At 34.0% G+C, this 24962-nt stretch overlaps 1 protein-coding gene across 12 annotated transcripts in view; it reads left to right on the top strand.

Moving 5' to 3' along the window:
- YAP1 (Yes1 associated transcriptional regulator) overlaps positions 1-24613 on the top strand; it is a 141395-nt gene extending 116782 nt beyond the window's left edge. For 6 of the 12 annotated variants that reach the window (XM_074304425.1, XM_074304426.1, XM_074304416.1 and 3 more), the window contains 4 exons: positions 106-153; positions 14977-15107; positions 19551-19663; positions 20924-24613. In XM_074304425.1, coding sequence (XP_074160526.1) covers positions 106-153; positions 14977-15107; positions 19551-19663; positions 20924-21162 — 531 coding nt within the window. In that variant the 3' untranslated portion in view covers positions 21163-24613. The remainder of the gene's footprint in view (positions 1-105; positions 154-14976; positions 15108-19550; positions 19664-20923) is intronic. The other 6 variants (XM_074304427.1, XM_074304428.1, XM_074304420.1 and 3 more) reach the window with 1 other exon arrangement.
- Positions 24614-24962: the final 349 nt, after the last annotated feature.

The following is a 24962-nucleotide window of genomic DNA, read 5'->3' as shown; positions in this document are numbered from 1 at the left end:
TTCTGTGCTATGGAGATGTAACTAGATGGTGTTTGTTAAATCAGCCTGCATAGCCAAACCATGTGGCTTAAAATAATTTTTATCCATCTTATTTTTTACTCTTAGGCATTGCGGAATGTCAGTCCCAGCACAACAAATTCTCCAAAACGTCAGGTAGGCTCTTAACTGATGTTTTAGCATAAGAAAAAAAATAATAATAAGGTATTCAATTAAAATAGCCAAGAGAGAAAGTTTATGTTCAGTGTAGCCATCCTCAGGGAAGGTTAGCAGTGTTAACATATGAGCCACCATTCTGCTGAAATGCTTAATATATCTGTTAGCAGAGTTGTCATGATCTTTTTTAATTTAAAAATCTTCCATTTTGACCAGTCTTCGATTTTAACTTTTAGAAAAGATCGTTCCAAATTTCTAATATTTTATTTTTATTGCACATTGTGCTTAATCCCATACTTATTATCAAGTATTTTTAAATTCCTAATAATCACTTTTTAGAAAATTGTTAGTTTAAAAAGTGTCTAAAGACCAGCAAAACAAATACAAAAATCCTCCTCTCTTGGGAAGATTGACCAACTAGATGTTTGGGTCTCTTTTTTTCCCCTAGTTTTTGGATTTTTCTACAAAGGAAATGTGTTTTTGCATCATTTCATATCAGTCTGACTGATTTCCTGCCTTCCTCCTTCTCTGTAAAGATGCCTTTAGAAGGATAATTGCATGTGAATATAAATGGTGTTCATGAGAAAGGAGAAATCTTTTGAGAGTATATCCTCAAGAAAAGACTAATGGTTGGAAAAGAGGACAGAAAATGTCTATTTTTATAAGTATTTGGGACTGAATTCACAGGGTTCATTTGAAAGAAACTGAAATCGTTAAATTAGGAGGAGGAAATTGGAGAGGCAATAGGAATGATGATCCTCTTCCAGTATCTGAAATGGCTGGTGTAGAAAAAGAATTAGACTTGATCTTTTTGACCCAAGAGAATAGAACTAAGAACAACAAATAGGAATTGCAAAGAGACTGCATGAGGATCCCAAAAAGGGAAATAGTACAAAAATAACTATTCCAAAGTGGTCCCAGGACTGCCTGGAAAGGAGAAGCAGGTAGCTCACAATCTGGAGGCCACTCAGATGAACTATTTTAGAGGAGGTATCTTTCAACTCTGAAATTCCATGAATCTTGATAAATATCTTATCACAACCAAGAAATAAAGTTATATGTCCTAGAAATGTCTGTGCTTATACAAGGAATGCCTTAATCAGATATCTGCATTGAATTTTGCCTATTTCAAATAAATTATTTACAGATAAACTATTTCAATCCTTCTAATATGTAAAGAATCAATTTTGGGGTATTTTCCCCCACAGATTTTGGGGAGGCTGAGATTATTAGAGGTGAGAATTCCTAGAGTTTTCAGATATAAAGTCTGTCCAGAGCATTTCTCAAGTTAGAGCAGCAAAATTGAGAAAATGAATGATTCCTAATTTCTACATGTAGGAAATTTAGTTGCGTTAGCTGTGTTTGACTTACTGGAAACAATGATAGGATTGTTGACTCTTAATACTTTAAAAATATGTTGTGTTCTCATAGTCTCATCTGCCTTTTCTAATCCTACTAGTCTTCCAAGGAAACTTTTACTTTGAAATTTCTACTTCAAGGGTTATAGACCTAGAGCTAGAAGGGGCCTTAAACGCCATTTAATCTGATCCTAGGCAAAAAGAGCAGGTACAGAACTTCTACAGGTAGTAATTTTCAGAGGTGAAGTTGTAGGGCAGATCCTCCACCTCACAGGACAGTGCTCTTTTCATTGTGCCATGTCTGCCCTAAATGTAACACTTAGTCATTAAATGCTTGAATTTTTTTTAATAGTGTGATTTTTAGAATAAATTGTATTACACAAGAGGCAACATGTACATAGAAAGGGAGCCTCAGACCAAGAAGCACCAGGTATCAATAATTTCCACCATAGATACACATGGGCTGTGTTTGTCTTTTGGTGAGTTTCTTTTCCTTACATCTAAAACTCTTAATTTCAAAACAGATTCAAGTCTACATTGTTAGGAATTTTCTCACTGTGACTTCTCTGTTCAGATGAAATCATAAGTCCATCCATCAGCAACAGAGTAAAGTGGATGGCTGAATTTAGATTCAGGAAGACCTGAGTTTCAAGACCTGTCTTGACAAATAGCTATGACTATAGGCAATCTCTTAACTCCTAAAGCAAGAGTTGATGAAAGTGTCAGACCTTGGTAACAGGTATCTAACTATCAAGTTAGATAATAAAGAGAAAATAAAAAGTAAAAAATGATACCCTTGACAAAAATAGAGTAGTCAGAAGTAAAAGCATATTGAGGAGGAAATTTACTTACATTCAACAACCAACTATATGCTCAAAAATAAGATAATGGATTCACTTTGGGACCTTATTGAGACTGAAGTTGAGAGGGAGAGGCTGGTCTGGATCTCAATAGAAAGAAATCAGGGCTGAGAGTATTGCAAAGGTGGCAATTGGAAGCTGTGGTAGTTGCCATGGGAGCAAGAGCTCAAGGAAAGACTTTTGTAGTAGATAGCCATATTAAGTACTTGGGAAAAGAATGAAAAGGAATACTTAAAGAGAAAGGAGAATTGGGAGATGGATGTTCTAATTGTTCAAACTCCTTGTGTCTAAAATTGAATTCCCCAGCATCATCGTTCTCCCAAAGTCTGCTGGTTCTCCCAATTCTCTGTTTTTGTTAATGGTATTTAACATTTTTCCAGTGATCTAGACTTTTGAAACCTTTGAGACATTTTTTTTTTAATTTTTTATTATATATATATATTTTTATAATATTATCCCTTGTATTCATTTTTCCAAATTATCCCCCCTTCCCTCTATTCCCTCCCCCCGATGACAGGCAATCCCATACATTTTACATGTGTTACAATATAGTCTAGGTACAATACATGTGTGTGAATATCATTTTCTTGTTGCACAATAAACATTAGAATCCGAAGGTACATGCAACCTGGGCAGACAGATATTAGTGCTAACAATTTACATTCACTTCCCAGTGTTTCTTCTCTGGGTGTAGCTACCTCTGTCCATCATTGATCAACTGGAAGTGAGTTGGATCTTCTTTATGTTGAAGATTTCCACCTCCATCAGAATACATCCTCATACAGTATTGTTGTTGAAGTGTACGGTGATCTTCTGGTTCTGCTCGTTTCACTCAGCATCAGTTGATTTAAGTCTCTCCAGGCCTCTCTGTATTCCTCCTGCTGGTCATTTCTTACAGAGCAATAATATTCCATAACCTTCATATACCACAATTTACCCAACCATTCTCCAACTGATGGACATCCATTCATCTTCCAGTTTCTAGCTACAACAAAAAGAGCTGCCACAAACATTTTGGCACATATATGTGAGACATTTTTTTAAGCTTTACCTCTTTACTATATTATATAAAGTTCAGACTCTAATTATCTATTACTTACATCATGGGTTCTTAACTTGAGATCTGTGGACTTGTTTTTGTTTTTATATTTTGTGAATATTTCGATTAAAAATCAATTTCCTTTATAATCCTAGATATTTTGCTTTATTTTAAAACATAATTTTGTCAAACAAGTCCGGACAAAAGATAACTTAAGAAGCTTCCTAGCTGTCCTCCTTATCTTTAGTCTATCAACCCATCATATTGTGTTTTGGTTTTGTTTTCCAAGTTTTACCTTATTTTTTCTGCTTTCCTTTTTGCAACATGGCTAATATGAAAATATGTTTTACATGATTTTACATTTGTAATTGATAAATTGATCATTTAATAATTGATACAATTTTTATTAAAGCTTATTTTCAAAACATATGCATAGATCATTTTCAACATTCACCCTTACAAAACCTTATGTTCCAGACTTCCTTCCCCCAGAAGGCAAGTTATCCAATATATGTTAAACATATGCAATTCTTCTATGCATATTTTCACAAATATCACATCATAGTGTTTTTAATCAATGTTCTCAATGTGAAGGTCTCATGGTAAAAAGTTGTCTGTGTAAAGTCCTTTAGTGTAGCAAGCTTGTAGAATGGAATACCAAATCCTTTACTTAATATTTAAGATTCAACAGGTTAGTTATCACATAGTTTGCAATTTCATCTTATAGCTTGAACACATACCCTCCATAAACTATTTATTAAACGCCTCTTTTTTTTTTTTTTTTTTTTTCCCCCCCTGAGGCTGGGGTTAAGTGACTTGCCCAGGGTCACACAGCTAGGAAGTGTTAAGTGTCTGAGATCAGATTTGAACTTGGGTCCTCCTGAATTCAAGGCTGGTGCTCTATCCACTGTGCCACCTAGCTGCCCCTAAATGCCTCTTTCTTCAAGGTCTAGGTCATGAGTGACTTCCTTGGCTGCCGTAGTCATTAAAATAAAATTTTTTTTATACTTTTTTAAAAATTAATTTTATAACTATAACTTTTTTTTGACAGTACATATGCATGGGTAATTTTTTACAACATTATCCCTTGCACTCATTTCTGTTCCAAATTTTCCCCTCCTTCCCTCCACCCCCTCCCCTAAATGGCAAGCAGTCCCATACATGTTAAATGTATTATAGTATATCCTAGGTATAATATGTGTGCAGAAACAAATAGTTCTTTTGTTGCACAGGAAGAATTGGATTCAGAAGGTAAAAATAACCTGGGAAGAAAAACAAAAATGCAAACAGTTTACACTCATTTCCCAGTGTTCCTTCTCTGGGTGTAGCTGATTCTGTCTATCATTGATCAATTGGATCTGAATTAGATCTTCTCTTTGTTGAAGATATCCACTTCCATCAGAATACATCCTCATACAGTATTGTTGTAGTATATAATAATCTCCTGGTCCTGCTCATTTCACTTGTAAGGATAAATTTGACAGTCTCTCTGCTCTCAGATTTTTTTCAAATAATGGTTGAGGAAGCCAATGCACACACAAATAATTACAATTTAAGCTAGAAGGAAGAGTCAGATGTAGAAATATCAGAAAGTTGAGGAGGGGAATTTCACTTTAATTTGGGAGAGGGGAGTCAGAAGCCTTTTCATCTGGGCTTTGAAGAAGAGATTTCCAAGAGAAGGGAAGGAGAGAAGTGAGAATTTATGCTAGGCATGGATGATGGTGTGCCCAAATGACACTAGCCTAGTTTAATTGGAACAAGCCAGAAAGATTAGCTGGAGTCAGATTGTAGAGAATCTTGGTTATCCAGCTAAAAGGTTTCTATTTTATTTGGGAAGCATTTGAATGCTGTTGCAGATTTTTTGAGATCACTTTAAGAAAATTGAAGTTATGGTTGATGTTACTTTACTATTGACTTGTAAATTTTTCCTTTTCACCTTAATATCTTCTTCAGCAAGCTGGGGCAGAGATTACTTGATATGTGTTCTATTTTTGAACTACTGTAACTCTTAATGAATTTCTTTAATCTTTGAATTATTTACCAATATTTACTAAAAATACATTCCTAGATGTTCTAGTATTTTTTTTCCCTTAACAACTCCTGAACCTGATTTCATATAAGATCAATGGACTAAAAGCCAAGCACAAGTGGACGTAGAAATAAGAAAATGGAGAAAAGGAAGAAGTTAAACATAAGGGGACAGCTGACAAGTCAATTGACAATAAACTAACCCTAGTGGAAAGAATGGAGATAAAGGACCCAGATTTGAATGCTGGGTATATTACCTGTAGGATTTAGGACAGGCTGCTCAATTTCCTTCCTGGGTTTTAGTTTCCTTAAAAAATGAAGCAGGTGGATTAGATGACTCTCAAAAGTACCCACCTATGATCTCATGGACCTTTGTCTATCCATGTAGGACCAAGTGTATTTATTCTATGGAGAGGAGGCTCTATTGGCAGCTATTTCAAAGGGGGAAATTTGGTCTCAGGGTGAGAAATAGGAATTATGTCAGAAAAAAACACTTTATTTGACTTTTTACAATATTGGAAAGAGAAAGTACATGAATAAGAGATAGAGTACTGAGGTGGGTTTCACACATGAAAAGAAATTTTTATTATTTATAGTCAAACTTTCATTTTATATGAATTTGAAGAGGGGATAATGATATAAAATACAAATATTGAAAACTGCTGATTTAAAGATTTGTTGTATTGTGTCCCTCCTTAACTTTTGCTAGTAGATTCTTGATTAACTTGTCTCTACCATTTAAAAATTATTTAGCTCCCTTAGAATTATTTGTCACTGTGGCTTTTCTGGAACTCTCTTCTTATGTTCTAAAAGTCTTTTTAAATTAGAAAAATTTTCATTGTAATTTTATAAATTAACATAAGTGTGTGGTCAACCTGCCATCTGGGGGAGAGGGTGGGAGGAAGGAGGTGGAACAAAAGGTTTTGCAGTTGTAAATGCTGAAAAATTACCCATGCATATATCTTGTGAATAAAAAGCTATAATAAAAAAAGATAAGTATATGTATGTTTGAGGTGAGTGTGTATTTTTAAATATGTATTTGGCTATTTTGGTTAGCTAAATTTATAGATAATGTTAAATGGAAATAATTCTTGCACTATCTCCCTTACAGGATCCTTGGAACTACAAAGCTTTGTAAAAATGGAAAAGGCCATACAAATTTAAGTAGTTATTATGGGAAAGATATGTAGCATCTGCCTTTTGTAAGTCTTTTTAAGATTAACAAAAGGTGTTTCAAATTTAAATTTTACAAAGAGCTTAATTAAGAATTTTTCTCTACCACCACTCCCTTCTCTTGTCTGTTTTAGAATGTACAATGTTTCACTGGATCAAAAATCCAAATTCCTCCCTTTGATATTAAATGTTCTTCATCAGCTATACTTACTAACTTATATCATCTTTAACACCTCCCCCAATTTAGCCATTTGTTCTAGTTGGGCAGATGTCCTTGCCCTCCCCCATATGTTCCCATGCCCTTCCTCCTCTTCTCTATTCATACAAATCCTTCACTTCCATTTTGACCCAGCTCAAGACTAATCTCTAAGAAGTCTTGTTAAAATCTTCATATCTGCCTTGGAGATTATACTACTCTAAGTGAATATAGTTGCAGGTGGTTTTAAAAAAAAGAGTGTTCTTTTGAGACCTAATTCTGAGGCCCCAGTGTGAGTGAAGTAGGAAGGGCAAGCTGAAGGAACACCAAATGTAAAATAGAAGGATTTAATTTGTCTTCAGAGCAAAGTAACTACTTCAACTTTCATGGGAACTGGTGCTATAAATGTTCTGTGGCTTGTGAAATTGCACTGCTGAAGTCCTTATTGGGAGTAATAAATCTAAGTTAAATTCAGTCCTTTATTGGTTTAATATGTGATGAAAACCTTAATATTAGTGACGGGACAGATTTTGTGCTACACCATTAGCCTCCATGTTAGAGGAATGGAAATGTCCATGGTTGGAAGTTAAACAAAACAAAATGATACTACTGTTCAAAACAATATGAAAACATTGCATTATTGCCACCAAATCTTGTTTTGGTGTGTGTGTGTGTGTGTGTGTGTGTGTTTTTATTTGCAACTAGCAAAAGAATTTGGCTTTTTTAAAATCTCTGTTCACTGTATTTCACGTTAACAAAGGCTAAGAATCTGGCAGAATCCATTTGAATTTTTCCCCCTAAATTGTCTTCTGCTTCTTTAAATTCCACATCTTAACTGAAAAGTGGTATTTCTTTGATTGTTTTTTTAAGGACCAAAACCTTTTGAAATTTCATTTTTGGTGATCTAGTGATGTATGCACAGGGGAATTTTGTATCCCAGAGAAAGTCATGTTTTCTGATACTATAGCTTCAGTTTATTGATATCAAGTGTTGCGTCTTTTACCTTCTAGTACATATACACTTCTGATTCCTCTGTAAGAAATCTTATTGTGGCTTTTTGACTTAGAAGACTTTACCCATGATGCCCTACAATTTCTGTAGATGCTTCTTTGTATTCCCATAAGCTTTTTAAAGAAACGTTTGTTTTAAAAACAACACACAACAATAATCACTTTCTTTTAACTTGAGCAAATGTCAAAGCAATTTATTTTCTGTTTTAAAAGAAGAAATTAAAAGAATAAATGGTTGAATGCTCTGGAAGCTTCAACTTGAATATAGTGTTCATAATTAGTTCCTAGGGGAAAGAAAGGTCTTTGTATCAGAATCACAGAGTATGTTCAAAAGTTGATTTGAAATGGTAGGCTTAGCTGATTTCAAAAAAAGTTCATTTCTGAACCATTCTGGATATTTAAGCTAAATATTTTGGTAACTTTAGAGCCTGATCAAATATTATACAACTGATGATTAGAACTGTAATGAAGAAATAGGCCAATCTGAGGCCAGACCTAAGCAGTTAGAAGAAATGGCATTGTCTATTTTTAAAAATTGTCAACACAAGCTTATCAGAAAAACTATTTATGAAAGATATATTTAAGTGGGTAAAATTTGGGTTTTTTTTCTAGAACTAAATTTTCTAGAATAAGTCATTTACAGAAGTAATCTTCCACTTGCCATGTTTCATCCAAAAATGGGTGCACACTTTTCCACATCTTGCTGCTAGAAAAGAATAGTCTTATAAAAATGCCTGGTTTATTCAAAATCATTTAGGGGTTCCCAAATCTTAGCTCATGTCACTTGAGGCATCTATCTGCTATCATATTCGTGTAAATGCATTGTATTTTGCAATGTCAAAAAATGAGAAGAAAAATAGCTTAAATATATGTTTTAAGTAGCAAAAGTAAAGGAGAGAAATTGGATATATATATAGAACAACCTAATTTCTTTGCCCCTTTTCTCATTAACCTTGAATATAGAGTGCAGTAAAGTTTTTTTTTTAACTTCCCTTCCAAAATATGTTTATTTAAAACATTCTTAAAATGGAGGAAAAATCTCTTTAAGCCTGTCATTTCATGCTTATCAATTATTCAATTATCAATATTGTATATGTTAATGCCACCAAATAAAAAAGAAGACCGTGGAAGGGTTTGGATGAAATGGAGAGTAATAGATTAAGAAAACAAAGAGGTCACCTGATTTGTTTTCCGGCTTCCGGGTAAGACTAGTTAGATCTTGAATTTGCATTGTAAGTAAGCTCATAATTCTTTGCATTCCTGACTGAGCATTATAAATGAGAATCCAACCAGAGAACAATATGGTTTTAGAGTAATGTTATTGAAAGTAAGGTGCTGGAAAAGTGTCATAGGCAGCTGCTTTACGGGCTTTTTGCCAAGAGAAAGAAAAGGTGACGTTCATATGTGAGAAAGATACTCAATTAAGCTTCAATATAATAAGGCAAGATGACTCTTTGAGCCTTTGTACTTGGGAAAAAAAACACATTTTAGATGTTTTTTTTTTAATTGTTCAGATCAATATAACTAATTAAGCCTTGAGATATAACTAGATAAACTACAAAAACTGATTCGTGTTGAAATTGCAACTTTTTCTAACATACTCTAATGACTTACTCTGTACATATAGTGCCCCAAATTAGAATACTGAGCTAAAAATACTATTTTAAGCTTCCGTTTTCCCAAAGGTAGTCAGAATAAATAGTTTGACATACTTTTAAAAATAGAGAAACAAGCAAGTTAATAGGAATGTAAGCCAAAACTTAATCATGCCTCTGTTTTTGTATCTTAGAAGCCAAATAGTTCTTTCCATGTTTGCCTTTTCATGCATAAAGTGCATATTTTTAGCTTTTTCTTGTGTAATGATGCAAAAATGAGGAGGCTTTTCCCATTTTACTCATAAAACTTGACTAATCTGAGAAACATTTGAGGTAGTAAAAGATCTTTTTGCTTACAACTTAAGTTTATGGTGGTAGCTAGGTCTTGGAAGTGTTCAAATGCCTAAAAATCAAGACATCTATTAAGTCTCTGAGGCTTCATTTGAACTCAACTCTTCCTGGCACCATTCTAATGCCCCATCTACTGTATTGCCTAGCTGCCTCCTATGGGTATGATTATTACCCCACACTGATAAGAAATGCAAAAGGCTAAAAGAAGTGTTGAAGACAATTTTGAATCCCACTCTTCTCTAGTCCAGATCCCACACTGTTTATTCACTAAGCCACGGTGCCTCAGTGTACTTTTTAAGGGAGCATACATATGCCCAATTATGTGTAAACATGACACATAGATGATCATGATATAGACCAGTCAGGGAGGTGTTTGACAATAGAGTAAAAATCTTTTACTAGTGCTAGAATTCTGAGGATTTTAAAAAAATGTTTTAGCCATTGTCAAGGTGCATGTCTCTGGCTCTTTTTTGTTATAAAAGTCTCCTGTTCCCTAGTTATGAGCTCAGCTTTGTTATTATAGCTGTTTTCCTGGAAGAAGTTGCATTTTTGGACCACTCTTGTTGAGTAATTTGAGAAAATCATTTAACTTTTTAAATTAAATTTTATTTAATTTTCAATCAGTAAGAATACTTTTTCCTTTTCTTACTGGACTTCCAAATGATTTAAAAAAAAAAACACCAACAAACCTCCTCAAAAAAACATCTTTTACAAATATACTGAGCAAAACAAATTTCTGCATTGGCCATATCCAAGAAAATGTGTGTCTTATTCTGTCTTCTAAGTCATTTTTTTCACTTCTCTATTGGGAGGTAGATAGCATCATAAGTTTTTTGAAATCATGGCTGTTCTTGACACTGATCAGAGTCTTTACAATATTATTATATAAATATTTCTTCTGGTTCCACTGATACTCTGTATCTGTTCATACAAGTCTTCCCAGTTTTCTCTAAATCTATTCCCTTCATCATTTCCTTACAGCACAATAATATTCCAAAATTTACCATAATTTGTTTAGTCATTCTCCAGTTGATAGGCATCCCCTCAGGTTCTAGTTCTTTATCACCAAAAAAGAGAGCTATAAGTATTTTATGCAAACTTTGTTAGAGTTTGCTTAGGATTAATCCCTTTAATCTATTCTCATTCTTTCTTTCACTCCCCTTTCCCTCCTATCTTTTTTAAGTGAAATATATTTTCTATATCCAATTATGTATTATTCCTTCTTTTGACTAATAATTCAGATGAGAATATGGTTTAAGAGTCAAAAGCACTCCATATCCTTTTTGCCCTGTTTCTGTAGACTTCTACTTGCAAACCCCAATTATGTGAAATAATTTTTCTTTATTTTCCTGCATCCCTCCCCCAATGTATTCTTTTTACTTTCCCTTTTCATTCTTTAGAAGCTATCAAAAAAAAAAAAATAACAGGAATATGTGTAATTCCTTTGGATAATAGGCTTCAGAGAGCACATGTATATCAGCTCCATTTTAAAATGCATTTTGCCTTACTTTAGTGCCTTAAGTTTTTTCATTCATATTTGCTCATTTACATTTTTTTCTTGACTACTTACTGTGTTTACACTTCGAAGATTTCTATATCTTTGATCATTCTATCAGGAGTACTTGGATGTCCTCTATTTCATAAAAGATACATTCCCACTCTCCCCACACTATAGGACTCAGTTTTGCTGAGTAAGTTATTCTTGGCTATAAATATTTGCCTTCTGAAATATTGTATTCAAATTCTTCCTTTCTTAAAAGTTCTGGCTGTTAAATTGTGCATGATCCTGATTGTAACTTTTGAGTACTTGAATTCTTTCTGAAAGTTTACATATTTTTTTCTTTGACCTGGGGTTCTAGATTTTGAATATAATGTATTTGAGAATTTTTATTTTGGGGTGTTTTACAGGAGGTAGCTGCTAGATTCATTCTATTTTCACTCTACCATTTGGTTCTTAAGAGATATGGACAACTTTATAATCTCTTGAAATGTGTCTGAGGGGGTTTTGGTTTCTTTTGTTGTTGTTTTTGTCAATAGCTTTTTTGTAGTCCAATGAGGTTTAAATTTATCTCAATTTTTTTCCAGGTCACTTGTTTTGGCTTTGAGCTATACTTTGGGGTGGGGGGAATTTAAAATATATATTTCTTGTTGTCTTATGGAGTCATTATCCTTCTTTTCTTTGGGTCTTGAGTGCCCCTGTGAACATAATAGCTTTTGCTTTTTTATTATGGAATTTTTGTATTTAATTGCTCACATCTCCAGCTTATTTTTGACGTTAGACTTTGTTAGAACCATACTCTATCCACTCATGGAAGAAATACCTTAATTGATCCTGCTGCTGCTTTCAAAGGATATTGAGTATTAATGATATTTTAGGATCTCAGGAGTTGTAAACTTTTAGTGCTACCAAAGTGTTCTGACAAAGTCCGATCGCTTCACTCCTGGTCTGAGTTCCCTCAAGTTCCTAATCTGGGATTTGGGCATAAGTAACAGACCCATTTGGAATTTCAGTATACTGACGGACTCAGCCATTATTAGCTAGCCAGCAGTAAAACTCTGCCGGTTTAGAATGATAGACCTGTAGTCTTTCTGCCCTTATTATTCCTCTGAAGGATTTAGAAGGAACTAGAAGCTAGAATCATGATTTCACTCAGTTCTTGGGGTCCAGGTTACATAGCTGCCCAACTTTTTCCTTGCTCACTTCACAGCCTACTCCTCTGCTCATTCTTGATCCTAGTTCTCTCCTCAATACACCCTGAATCTTTGACCCAGAACTGAGAAGTGCGTGACAGAGCTGCCAGATGGAACCTGTTACTACATTATTTGCAACCTTAGGACATTGCTTTGGGGACCTCTTCGTGCCTCTCCCTGAACTGGAATGCTCCATGGAGATAGTCCAGAGTGTCCACATATTTTTTCGTCTGTCTTATTACACTGACCTGCCCTAAGAAAATGACTCACTGTGATTTCCCAATCAGGATTCGGTCTAGGGAATTTTTTCTAAATCTTTTGGAAGAAATGTGAGAGAGAAAGAGGGAGTTTACTATACTTTCTATCATTCTGCTACCTTGACTCCCCAGTCTTATAACTTGTATCATGGAGATAATGCTACTTGTTTACCCTACAGGCATATCTCATTGGTGGAGAGCAAATGAGATGATGTGTGAAAACCTCAAAGCGCTGTCAAGATGTCCGGTTACATCTTCAGTCCAAATCCTCAACCATTGCAGAATTCCAGAGCTAGGGGGGACCTTGAAAATTAGGTTATTGAATCCAGTCCTCCAGTTTTACAGATGAGAACAAAGTACAAAGTCCCTTTCAAATCATTCAGTGCTATGTTATATTCACTTCTTTTTAACAGATGTATTTTAAGGAGAAAAATGATAGGTTTGTTTTGTTTTGTTTTGTTTTTTTTCCAAGTGTTTATTTCAGATTTTCAAAGCTGTGGGGGGAATGTTTTAGCAATATAATTGCCTTTGTTACACAGGAAACATGATAAGACCTACTTAAAAACAGCATCCAACTTGTAGATAAAATTCCTTTTTGAGTTTCTTGATCAAGTAGAGTAATTTTGTTTTCTTAAGAGGCCAAATTAGGAAATAGTAAGGAATCGATGATTGTTTCACTGTCTCTAAATATATTGTGTCAAATAAATATTTTAATCTTCTCTACTCATGAAATTCAGGTACGGTGTTTTTTCTCTCTTAAAAATCATGAGATTATCTCCCTATCTGGTGGAAGACAAATGTAAGCAAAGATCATAAAGTGTCCAGAATTGGTAGGAAATTTAAAGTTTACATAAGGTTACCTCCTTGTTTTATAGATGAGAAAAATCAAAGCCTTAAGAGGCTAAATCACTTTTCACATGTTTCTGATGGTGGTCATACTGAAATTAAAATCCTAGTCTCATCACCACTGCAGTATTTTTTTTCTGCTATGCTTCCAAATGCCAAAAGAAGAATTTTGTTTCAAATTCAGGAAGGGCAGAATAAATCAAATGTTAATTAGTGGTGTTTTTTCAGTCTTTACTGTTCAGGGAAAAATATGCTTTGTAATTTCATTTTTTTTATTCCCATATAAAGAAACACAAAAATATTTTAAAACTCAACAGATGGTTGGGAAGTAAAGTGAACAGTTAATTTTTAAAATCATTTCCTTTTTGAAATGGCAGGTAGGCAGAATGCTGGGTTTGAGTCAGGAATAACTGAATTCTAATTCAACCTTACATGATTAGTAGCTGTATGACTCTGATCAAATCATTTAACCCCAGTTTGTTGTCTCAGTTTCATTATCTGTGAAATGAGGAAAATAATGTATACTTCAAGGGTTGTTATGAGGATCAAACAAGAAATTATTTTTTTTAATTTATTTTTTTTTTATTCATTTTTCCAAATTATCCCCTCCCTCCCCCCATGGCAGGTAATCCCATACATTTTACATGTGTTACAATATAACCTAGATACAATATATGTGTGTAAATACCATTTTCTCAAACAAGAAATTATTAATATAAATATTAGTTATTACTGCTATTATTCTTGAATCTTAAAGATTTAATAAGACATTAAATTAAAGATTTGCTGAAAATTAGATAGCTAATGTGGAATTTAATTATGGCTCCAAGGCCAGCTCTCTATTCGCTACACTACACTGTCTTCTAGCTCATTTAAGAATTTGTCTGCTTAGGTAAAGAGAATCCCAATTGCATGTGTGTATAATAAGCTACATGTTAAGATATCAAAAATAAAATATGAATGTGTTAGATAAGCTTTCATTTTATTTCACTTCGATTTTAATTGATTCAATCAATAAGGTGCAGCAAACATTATAATAGGTTCTGGGGATGCAAAAATTGAAATAAAATTAGTCCCTGCCCTTAAGAAGCTTATATTCTACTAGAATAAATATACAAAAATGAAAAATAGCACAGGCCTTGTTCTCAAGATTACAGTGTAAACATTTATTTCATTTAAATTAAAGTTCATTGACTTTATTTAGAGAAATTGGTTCTTTTTTGAGTTGGAGTGGTTCACTTCTGCTTTTAGTTATTAAGTATGGGTCAAGTATATATATACATATTTGTTGTTATACATTGATTCTAATGGAGGGTGGAGGTTGTGTTGGGCTGAGAGAGTGGGATTTGCTTTTTAATCTTAATTGTAAATCATGTATTTGTTGATCAATGGACTGGTGTTTTGTTCTTGCTTCTGTAGGAAATAGCTCTCCGGAGCCAGTTACCAACAATGGAACAAGATGGTGGAACTCAGAATCCAGTATCCTCTCCTGGAATGAATCAGGAACTGAGAACAATGACTACAAATAGTTCTGATCCCTTTCTCAACAGGTTTGTAGGAGTAACCATTAGCAAAAAATTAGGAAAAGATCATGGTTTTAAGATCCTTCTGTTTAGTACTTGTAACAATCTATTTTGAACATGTGTGTGTGCCAAAAGCCACAGCTGTAAATGAATCGCTCCATAAATGGCAAGTCCACGAGAAGCTGAGGATTAAAAGCTGTCTCCTGTGAGAGGAAGTAAACTGTTCAGACTTGCAGAATGGATTTTTTTTCAGAGTCAGAACATGTTTGCTGTGTCTAATCTGTTGACTAACAGTTATTTAAAATTACAGAATCATGAAAGGACATGTGAATGTCTTTCTAAGTAATCAAATGAGCTGCATCCAAGACATAGGTAGGGCTGGATTTTGAGATTCAATTGCGGGGGGGGGGGGGGGGGGGCGGGGTTCCTTTTCTTTCTTTTTTTTTTCTTTTTTTGTAGAGATGTACATTTCAGCTTTCATTGCATTACTTCTAGACAAGATCATATTCTCTAAAGATTGTAGTTCAAGAAGAGAATATGTAGGAATCTGCTTTTTTTCAAAATGCATTAAGACTAATGGCAGGACTTGGAAATCCCTTAGCTTAAGGGTTTTTTTTGTTTGTTTGTTTTTTGTTTTTTGCTTAGTTACCACAAATCTAGTGTTTCGAAAAGATTACATATGTGCTGGTAAGTTGTACTCTTTTGGAATTAGACTGCAGGCTGAAACAAGTCCTATTCTTTGCCTTGAAGGGCATTTTAAATCAAGATTTGACTCAATTCACCCTTCTAGGTTTAAAAACATCTGTGGAGTTTCAGATAGCTGTTTGGTCTTAAGGAAATATTTCTGGCACTTGATCATATAATCTGGTCCTTATAGTCGTGATTTTTCTTATAAATAAGTTTAAACAACCAAAAGGTTTTTTTTAAATGTTTAGAGACTAGTTTTGCTTTCCTAAGAAAAATGTGGAGTTCTATCAGCTCTTAACACTAAATGGTTAATTTATGTTTGAAAGACATAAATTGTCTAAAATTATTCAGAGAAATTTCATTGCAACTATATTATCCATTCCTGCCATTCTCATTAGTGAATTTTGTTGAATTGTCATTTATCTAAATTTATATATATATATATATATATATATATATATATATATATATATATATATATATATATATATATATATATATATATATATATATATATATATATATATATTCATATCTATATTAAATAGTTATTTACCTATGCCATTTATTATAGATGTGAAATTTACATGTTTCTGTGTATGTAATTTTTTTTAATCTTCCTTCAAATTTAAACAAGGGAAAGTCAAACTCACCACTTCCAATTTAACATCTGCCTAACTTGGCTCTTTTCAACAATGAAGTGATTCAAGTCAATTCCAATAGACTTGTGATGAAAAGTGCCATCCACATCCAAAGAGAGAACTCTGGAGACTAAATATGCATCAAAGCATAGTATTTTCACCTTTCTATTATTGTTTGTTTGCTTTTTTTTTTTTCTGATCTGATTTGTTTTACAGAGCATGATGAATATGTAAATATATTTAGAAGAATTGTACGTGTTTAACCTATACCCAAGATTTCTTGCTATCTTGGGGAGGAGAAAAATGTGGAACACAAAGTTTTGCAAGGCATATGCTGAAAACTATCTTTACATGTGTTTGGAAAAATAAAATAGTACCAAAGACATCTACATCCTTGCCAGTTTCTTTAGTATATTTTGACCATAAAAATATATTCCTTATTTGAATCCTAGTTTTATTGGGATGAGATAACCTTAAATAAATAGAAGGTGCTAGTTGTATAACGAAGAAGCTTCATCTCCAAAATGACGATTGGCTAGTGTAATTTTATGGATTTTAGATTCTTTTGAAAGCTATCTTGTACTACCATAGTTGGTGTAAGAGAGGTAAGCCCTAGATAGTTTTTTCAGTTACTTATCAGAACCGAACAATCACTTAATTTCTGTAAAAAGGAATTTATTCCTAGAACCAAATCAACTAGTTTAGGTGCTATCCACCAAAATTTCTTTCCATATTCTTGATATTATAAAAGATAGAAGGAAATTCATTATTATAGAACTATAAAAATAATCTATACATCTAATCCTTTCCTTAAGTGAATATCTCTAGCACTAGATTGGGACATTATAAGAGTCTTATCTTCAGGATATCCTCAATTTTAACAGTTTATATTCCAGAAGTTCTGAAGTCATGGATTTATAGATTATAGCTGCAAAGACCCTCAGAGAGAAACATTATAGTGGAACATTAGAACAAGGAGATGTGGATTTTAATATCAGTTCTGATACTAATTGCGTGTATATATGAAATAAAGAAATAGACTATCTGAATGGACCAGCCCAAGCTCTTAAGTGAGGAAAAGGGCCAAAGGGAGGAAGAGGTGGGCACTCTAAGTTACTAATCAATTTGAGTGGGCAGTAATAGTGATAAGCAATCAAGATTGGTTTAGATAATTTTCTGAGTTTTATGTCAGATGGTGCTATAAATTCCTAGTTACCTTGAATATTCTTAGGGCATGTTTAAGAGAGGAAGGAAAGTAGAGCCAGCTATTCTATAATTGATGATATTTGAGTACATTACAGAATAGGCTGTTTGAATGCACAGAGGTGGGAAAGGAAGGAATAGTTAATGATCCAGTGTGATTTGAATATACAAAAATGTGAAAGGAAATCTTGTCAAATAAGATCTCTGTGTTTTGGAGTGAGATTAGAAAGCATATGAAGAGCTAAGGAATTTGTATTTTTCTATGTAGGCAGTAGAGAGATTTAAGGATTTCTGAGCTTGCAAATACTGTGCTCAGAGCTGTGCATTAAGAGCAGTGTATTAGCAATTGTTTGAAGGCTTCATTGGAGGGAAAGAAAGGTTGACTGTAGAGAGAGCAGCAGGAAACTTACCATTAGGTGAGATGTTGCAAAAGTAAAATTGACAAGAAATACCTGGGTTGAACGTGGACAGTGAGATGGATGAATATGTGTAAAGTACCAATGGTGATCCCAAGGTTTGCAATTTTGATACCTGGCAACAAGAAATGGCTGGTGTGTTTTTTTCTTTTTTTAACAGAACAAATTAAAAATTTCAAAATAAAGAATTTTTCTTTAAAAAAGTAACATTCAATCCATGATGTCAAAAAGAAGTAAGAGAACTAGGGAGGAAGGAAAATTTTATGGAAATAACATCAAGTTCAAAAGAACTTTATATCTTATTCTAAATTATAAGTGTAAGAATTCTGGGTATTTTTAAATGAGAGTTGAAATAAGCTTTTTACAAAATATATATTTAGAAACTGGCCCAAATTGCTTCATTTTATATAAGGTGAACTCAAGTTTTTAAGTTGAATGGCTGCTTATCCATCTGAGTGTGAGAAAGATAGGGTTCCATCTTCCAGTATTCCTTGTCATTGGTCCATATACTTTTTCTACAGCACAATCTAAGATTGACAATTAGGCTGCTTCAGACTCGCCTTCTGCAGGCAGCAAAATGGTCTTAGTTGCTACTTGTTTACTTAATAGCACTATTTATAGAAGTAGTGGTCCTCTCTGTTTATTTACCTTTGCATACTTTTTCAGAGTATATTTTGTATACTTTTAAATTTACCCTAAAGAAAAATCTCTTTGCTTATATCTGTACTTAAAGGAATATTAATTGAGGAATATTTCCATATCTATTTATATATATTTTGAAGCTTCTGTTTTCTGTTTAAAACCAAAAGGTGCATTAACTTCAACCAGAGATTAAACTATACAGCTTCTTATCATTTCCCCCTAAGGTAATCTGAGTGATTCATTTATTTTAGTTTCCTCCAAGAAGGAGGCTCTTTATTTAGGATTCTTTTTTTTTTTTTTTCTCCTTTGGCTTGAACTCTGCATAAGAGTTCTTGAGGGCTTAGCATAAATCTAGTGCAGGCCTGCAGCACCTGCCACCTGCACTCCAATGTTTGGGACTTCTTGTCTAGGCTACTGTCCTCCACCCCACCCTGGGGAAGAAATCAGGACTCTGATGCCAGAGGGCTATAGCTCAGCCTCTCAGATTAGCTTTGTATGCAGAAATTGTACTTTATGAAGGCCTGGTTGTGTGTCTGGGAAACTTAATTGTATGATCTGTATGTGATGACTGGTCAGGATGGCAAAAAACAAATGTTAAAAAATAATAACAATATTTTACTGCCCCTAAACCCAAAATTTGGCCAGGAGCTGGGAGTCAAGGAGGCGAGTATAAACGTTTTGGTTTTCATTTTGTTGGCAGCTTGGGTTAGGATCCTTTATCTGTTTTACTCCACCCCCCATTAGTTATGTATGGGGTCTGAAGAACACATGTTTCCAAAGCTGCTAAACAATAGTTTTCCTCTAATCCTCTTTCATAATGATGTTGATTCTTGTGTCTGCTTCAAAGCCCCTCTCAATTTTTGCACCCTTCTTTTTTACAGTGGCACCTATCATTCCCGAGATGAGAGTACAGACAGTGGGCTGAGCATGAGCAGCTATAGTGTACCCAGAACCCCAGATGACTTCCTGAACAGTGTTGATGAAATGGATACAGGTTAGTAGGAAAAAAAGATGACCAGAAAGGTCATACCTTAGTGCTGCCTTAAAATATATAGGTGTAATCTTGTTTCTACACAGTTCTATAATTGTACTAGACTCCAGTATATAAAAACTGAAATTATCCCTGTCTCTGGAAAACACAGAAGGTAAATGTCTAGTATTCAGGAAAGTAAATAAACACTGTCATTTCAGGGGAACGGCACTAATAATTAGAAAAATGAAGGAAGAACTCTTGTAGAAGATGGGACTTGAACTGATACTTGAAAGAAGAAAGAAGTATAAATAGATATCAGCTATAATGAGTTCTACGAGGCCTTTCTTTCAACTTCTCTTGACAGTTGGTCTGGTGAAATAGAGTAGAGGAGCTAAGACCCAGAGATAACAGCTTCTTAGAAGAGTTAACAATTGCAGAAGTAATCAAGGAGAAAAAGGGGAGGGGGGAATACCTGTTTACTATAGCAGGAAAGACAAAGACCCTCATTCAGGTATCTTGTTTTTCTGAAGGTGAATTATTAGATCATTCCTTTTTAGTTTTTATATACCTGGTGCCTGGTATGGTGCATGGAGCAAAGCCTTTCTCTGGATCATCTGGTGGCTTGTCACTAATTTTTTATTAGCATTTCTGATAGAGCATAAACACCAATGAAGAGAAAAACTAAAAGTCATTTCTGCCAATTGAATATTGGTGGTTGGGGTTTGTCTCTAAAGTTTGCTTAGTCCTGTCTTCAGGATTTTCCTTATCTTGATCTTCTGCACATATGAGCTTCCCTCTTGTTTCCACTGATCCAAGCAGTGTTTTGAGTTCTAGTTTGGTTCTGCCTTCTGAAAGGCTTACTTTTAGTCTGCATCTTCTTTTCCCTTTTCTAATTTTTAACATTTGCTTTCTCTATCATTAATTTTTAACACTTAATCTTATACATGTTATACATGAATGGCTTGTCTCTTCTGCTATGTTATAAAGCATTAGAGATTTTCCTATTTCCTCTTTCTTCCCATGTCTCTTATTCCTACTGGTGTCTAGCAAATATTAGGCACTCAATAAATATTTGTTGATTGAACAAATACTTATAAAATCTGAAATGGATTACTTATAGATTTTGGTTTTAATAAACAGTTTCTAATGACCTAATAACAAATTTGGAACACCATACTGGATGTTCAGAGATGATTTCTGCATTTGTTTGAAGTTGTCCGATAAGCTTTATAGCCTTTTTGGTGCAACCCAACCACCTCTTTGTTGTTGTCGTCCAAATAGGTGACAGTATCAGCCAAAGCAACATACCCTCACAGCAAAACCGTTTCCCAGACTACCTTGAAGCCATTCCAGGGACAAACGTGGACCTTGGGACACTGGAAGGAGATGGGATGAACATAGAAGGAGAAGAACTAATGCCAAGTCTTCAAGAAGCTTTGAGTTCTGACATCCTTAATGACATGGAATCTGTTCTGGCTGCCACCAAGCTAGATAAAGAGAGCTTTCTTACATGGTTATAGAAGCCTCAGGGAGACTAAATTCTGCATCTGTGAAGGATCTAAAGAAATGACAATTGCATCTTAATTTTCCAAATAAGCCACTGTGGCAGACTTTTGGCTTACTTAGAGCTAAACCAACATCCAGCAAGATTTTTTCATCCCGATATTTTGCTCTTCCTTGTCCATTGCTGCTGTTATATATTGCTGACCTCTTTTACAGTTGGCTCTGAAGAATCAACAACTTTGGTTTTGATCTTTATTTCTATTGCTGTTGCAACTACTGTTCATTTTGGGGGTTGGGGGAAATGAGCCTGTTTGGCTGATGAATACCATTCCTTTTGCCCAATTATGTGTTCACCTATCATTTTAGCTAAGTGCTCTGACTTGTGAGTTAAATGCTACATGTCACAGCTTGTAGTTTATTCAAGTAGTTGTCTCTTCAGCTGCCTGTGGCAAGTGGAAAAACATGACTTACTGGTTTGACAAGCCAAAAATGATGTACCTGATCAAAAGAACTCAACGCTGACATGGAGGAGGATACAGCTCAAACCAAGAGTGAGCACTGTGTCGGATATTCAGTATTTTCCACTATTAGCTCTGTCATAAGTCACATAGCGTCCTGGATTCTACTTTAAGGTATTAAAAGGCATGGGACAGTTTCTGTAGAAACACATGAATTATTGCCACATATTCTAGCTTAATTTTTGTTTGTCAGAATTGAGACAATTTATCATATTAGTGAACATAGTAGTTTATACTTTGGGAGGGTTATTGTAGTTTTTTCTTCATGGTGAAATCTACATTCTGGTTTCATAGTCTTATTTAAATCTTGATTTGTCCGCCCTTTTTATACATATATATTATATATACTTACAATATGTTTATGTTAGGCTGATAGCTGAATATATAGTTTTATATATTCTCCCTTTGTTTTCAGTTTATTTTTTAAAAAGATAGTTTTGAATGTATCCATTTAGAATATATGACCAGTGGCTAATTTTTTCATGCCTGTTACTAAAATGTGTAATTTAAATCTGTTTGGGGGCAATCCAAAGGTATGTAGCCAGTGGGACGAGGGTGTTCCAAACAGAGGTCTTATATCAGCCTCCTGCACTCTGTGGGCACAAAACTAATACAGTCTGATCAATTTGAGGGAAAGAAGAAGAATGGTCCCTTCCAACTCCCCTACTCCCCTCACCCACCCAAATAAGCTCCAGCCCACATGGGCTCCTCACTTTTAGTGAAATCAGTAAGGAAAATAATATTGATAACAAAAGACTTAATTAAAAGGTTTTCTTTATTCTCATCTTAGAAGACAGAGCTAATAAGAAAGCCTCATGCAATTAATTCAGCAAACATTTCTTTGCTGAACTCACCTACAATATACAGAGAGCTGAGCTCTGGAGAAAGTCTTAAAGTTTGGACTATAAAAGGTCCCCGCTTCACAATGCTTAGGGAAATTTGCCCGATATAGAATGTAGAAGACTGTAAGGTTATGTGTTAACTGGCAAAGGGATCAGGTAATTAATTCAGTGCATTTTGATAGATGAATTGAGCACAGCGATAGAGAGAGATGATTATTATATCTTTATTGTAACAGGAAGAGATATTAGACTGACAAATTATTTGCAAGAATTATAACAGTTCCAAAGAGTATTTTTTTAATGAACAAAATGAGCAATGAATCAACTCTTCAGTATAAGCTATGAAGTAATTTTTTTATCATTTATAAAGATACCAGCTAGCACCTCTATAATTAAGGGTCTGTCAATGTTTCCATGATAAGCCCTTATTTTCAAGGGTTTTATAACTTAGCCATTAAGAAAAAAAAATCCTAGCTGAAGCTTGGTTTGAAAAGTCTTGGCTCAATGGATAAATATATATATAAATAATTTTTTCCTAATTATGCATTCTGAGTAGTTTGGCCCTTGGACTTAGAGGAGTGCAAAAATGAAAGCAAGAAGTTCTATGTTAGAAAATGTCAGTGCTCCAAAAACTCAATTACTGTGTTGTATATAATGATTTCCAGACTGATGGTTCAGAGTAGTTGACTTTAGGAATTTTTTATTCAGCAGAAAAGCAGTGGAGAAATTGAGTATGGGGAAAATGCACTGTGGGTGTTAATCTTTTAGGACAATAGGATATTACTTAGAATGCACAATATAGTATGTAGATGATACAGCATGTTGTTTTTTAATATGCAGAAGATCAAAGCTACTCTGAAAGAGAACTAAAATTCTGTTCTGCCAGTGTCACAAATATTTCCTCTTCAGTAGTAGCACATAAAGTTGGAGGTCTTGTAATATTAATGGGACCTTGATAGAGATTTTAGGATTCTTTTTTTTTTTCTTCCCTTCCATAAAGACTATCCTGTCTTGCCACTTGGTCATTTAAAAGAATATTATTCCAAAATTTAAAGTCAATTAAATAATTTGATGTAAAATCATAAAACAAGAAAGAATATCTAGATCTTATAATTTCTCATGTATTTTAATTTGCCAATTTATACCTTAATGTAGTAGCTTCTCAGCACACATCACTGTATATTGGTGTCCAACATCTAGTGTGCTAGAGTGAGTAACAAGGGTTCTTTCCTTTCTGGAGCTCAAGTCACATCCATTATGTTACTTTTAGTATTTTATTTTTCCTATATAGTTTTTTAAGACCACTTAAACCTTTCTTATTGGGAGAATGGGGATAGCATTGTGGTGGGTTCTGACCTTAATTGGGTATTCTTGAATTGTTTTTAACACTAAACCAATTTTATCATCCTTAGGTTTATCAACCTTTTAACACTCATGTTCTTTTCAAACAGAAAAATTCCAAGCTGTTTGTCCACTTGATGGTCCAAATTACTTTGGTTTTTCTGATCATTAAAAGAAAATGTTAATGAAGTAGATTTTTAAAAATAAAAGTATTAAGTACCTTTTTAAAGAAAGCTTGATTGATTAAAGCAATAATATTTTAATCAGAGAATTGAGTGGTCTTAAATACATGTTCAGCATTAAATGTCTGCACTGTGTACTGAACTCTGGCAGGCAGACTGGGAAATATCAGTAAATTAAATATACAACAAAAAAAATCATACCAATCAGTGTTGGAGCTTAAGCAATGCAAAAAGGGGAGACAATTTCATTATGATTAACAGCTACATAGTTTTTGCACATCTTGGGAATGAGTACTGAGATGAATTTCACTTTGTAAGCATGTTTTTATAAGAATAGTGGGTGTGCCTATCTAAACAAAACTTTTCTGTATCTTGAAGAAGTACTCTCCACATTTTAAATGTTTTATATTAGAGAATTAAATGAACACTTGTCAAATATATATATATAGTACAAATGTTACATTTTTGTTTTAGATGTAAGAGCATGCCAGTATGTTAGGTACCTACAATACTGTTACATTATTTTTCTTTATGTAATACTTTTTCATTTGTTTATGTGGTATAAATATATACTTTATGCTTAAACTTACCTTTGTTGTTTTTAACAGTTAGTGGTATTTGAAGCCATTTTTGGTTCCTTAGATATAGATAGCATTTGAATTTTTAAATCCAGTTATAATGGTTTTTGTTGCGTGATTTTGCTGTTTTTTAAGTCTCTGTACTTATCACTTGGCTGCCTCTGCAGCCATGGGCGCTCTCACTTGTAACACAGCGTTATCGCTGTTCATGTTCTCTAAGGACTTGCTATGCATAAAAACACAGCATCAAGACGACTGGGAAGAATGTAATGACCCCCTTTGTGACAGCCTGCAGTTTTATTTCCCCAGCCTGTCCTCCTGGTGCCTTGGAATTTCCTCACACTTACATTAGTGGA

This window comes from Sminthopsis crassicaudata, chromosome 3 (genome assembly GCF_048593235.1).
Source record: "Sminthopsis crassicaudata isolate SCR6 chromosome 3, ASM4859323v1, whole genome shotgun sequence".
In the NCBI taxonomy this organism is placed as follows: Eukaryota; Metazoa; Chordata; class Mammalia; order Dasyuromorphia; family Dasyuridae; genus Sminthopsis; species Sminthopsis crassicaudata.
This window is presented reverse-complemented; position numbering and strand designations above follow the sequence as displayed.